At 39.2% G+C, this 1,774-nt stretch overlaps 1 protein-coding gene across 1 annotated transcript; it reads right to left on the bottom strand.

Moving 5' to 3' along the window:
- Positions 1–693: 693 nt before the first annotated feature.
- Positions 694–1,173, bottom strand: LOC113275887 (egg cell-secreted protein 1.2-like). Its single transcript, XM_026525461.1, has one exon. It carries the CDS (start codon positions 1,171–1,173, stop codon positions 694–696), a length of 480 nt encoding a protein of 159 aa, XP_026381246.1.
- Positions 1,174–1,774: the final 601 nt, after the last annotated feature.

Below are 1,774 nucleotides of genomic sequence, written 5' to 3'. Positions count from 1 at the left end.
ATTGGATCTCCTCATTGGCAGAATTTCTTTTATTTCTTTTGAGTTTTAACTCCCAGTCCCAGTCTCACTCACACCGAACTCTCTCCTCCATGAACTAACTGTGAAAGTACCAATTGGAGAGGGAAGCCATGTTCTGCACAGTCTTCTTGGTCTGACATAATTACTGGATTACATGCTGAATTGTTTCATCAGTCTTTTTCTATTTCAAATGTCTTTTGAATTGTATCCCATGAACCTTCCCAAGAAATAACTTCTCCAGTTGATGCTTACTTAGTTGTACTGAGTTTATCGGTAGCGTACAGACTGTTTATTTGATAGAAAGCATACAGACCTGCCAAAGAAAAATTCTACTTGCATTCCATAATTGATTTTAGTTGTTTGCTGATGAGTTTGTGCAAAACAGAGAAGACAGGTTTTACTAGTTGTGCTAAAGAAACTGACAATTAAGAAGAATTGGGTGGCGGGTAAAGTCATTTCTCGAGAACTCAGAGGAAATCAGTAAAATGACAACTGGTTAGGATACCAGTGAATGACAACAAGGAAACATTAACACCACAAGCCTTTTCAACAACTTCTGCCATAAGCTTTTATTTATGATTAAGAAAAGGAAGACTACTAACTCAAACAAACACAATTGAAGGACACATATATAGATATATAGGATCAAATACTAGTCCTTGGAAGTTGGAATATCTATTCAACGAATACTGGGGCAGTACTTGGTCCCGAGATATATGGTGACTGAGCAGGAGCCTGTACCGGTGGAAGCATGGGTACGTGTGAAGATCGCGGTGCAGCCAAGTGCGGAGCATCACAATAACCACGTAAAATGTCTCCCTCTTCAGCAGTAAAACCCACAGAAGTAAGCATAGAAGGCCAGCAGTCGCGAGTTATGGTACGGATAGCTCTACAACATTCAAGACCTAGATACATCTCGCCATCCATGAAGAAAAGTATAATTTCGTTAGTGCAAGACCGTAACTCATACAGCGCATTCCAGCACTCAACCATGCCAGCACCACCATCATCCGCATTGATCCGAGCTGCTAAGTTATGACCTGGGTAACGTATCGCTGTTGGCAATTCCCTTGCAGCTGCGAATGTTGTTGTACTGACCATGAGAGCTGAAATTGCTAACACAAGAAGAACCAAGTTGCTGTTGATGAGAGACATATTGTTTTCTGCGAAAGAATGATGAGTTAAGTTAGACAGAAGAAGATTATGGAGATATGTAGAGAAGGTTGTGGTTGTGTGAAGAAGTGGTGCTTGGAGGTCCGGTATATATAGAGGAGAGTGGGAATGCCACCATTATTGTGTAATTAATTGAATTCTAACGCACGTTCGAGTGAATATGGATAGATGATCTAGAAATTAAGGTAGAATTATGTAATCGTGGGTCTGATTAATGGCTTAATCAAATAAATGCAATTTTAGTGTTATTTTCTTAACTACGGCTCCATGTTGAATTGTAACTGCCATCATTTGGAATTTGAATCGGCTCATATATCTGATTCAGGGTTCATATAGCATTTTAGTTTTGTCGTGTCAGATTGATTTCCCTTGGGTTAGACTTGTTGGAAAAAATTGGGTTTCACAAAGGATGAATGAATCAGAGAAGAAAGTGTTGCACTCCAAAACTTTCAAGGCTTGTATAAATTTCTTTTAGACAAATATTTCTACCCTCCCAATAACAATTGGCGATTACAACAGGTATGCGAAATATTGCCTTCAGGATACAATGAAAGCCCTGCAACGAAAACTGAATTCAAGGTTT

The sequence above is a fragment of the Papaver somniferum genome, chromosome 1 (assembly GCF_003573695.1).
Source record: "Papaver somniferum cultivar HN1 chromosome 1, ASM357369v1, whole genome shotgun sequence".
NCBI classification, from domain to species: Eukaryota; Viridiplantae; Streptophyta; class Magnoliopsida; order Ranunculales; family Papaveraceae; genus Papaver; species Papaver somniferum.
The sequence above is the reverse complement of the archived record's forward strand: the minus strand, read 5'-3'. Positions and strand labels throughout refer to the sequence as shown.

Bases quoted from the DNA above. Each gene is read 5' to 3' on its own strand.
- LOC113275887 (XM_026525461.1), bottom strand. From the start codon at position 1,173: ATGTCTCTCATCAACAGCAACTTGGTTCTTCTTGTGTTAGCAATTTCA.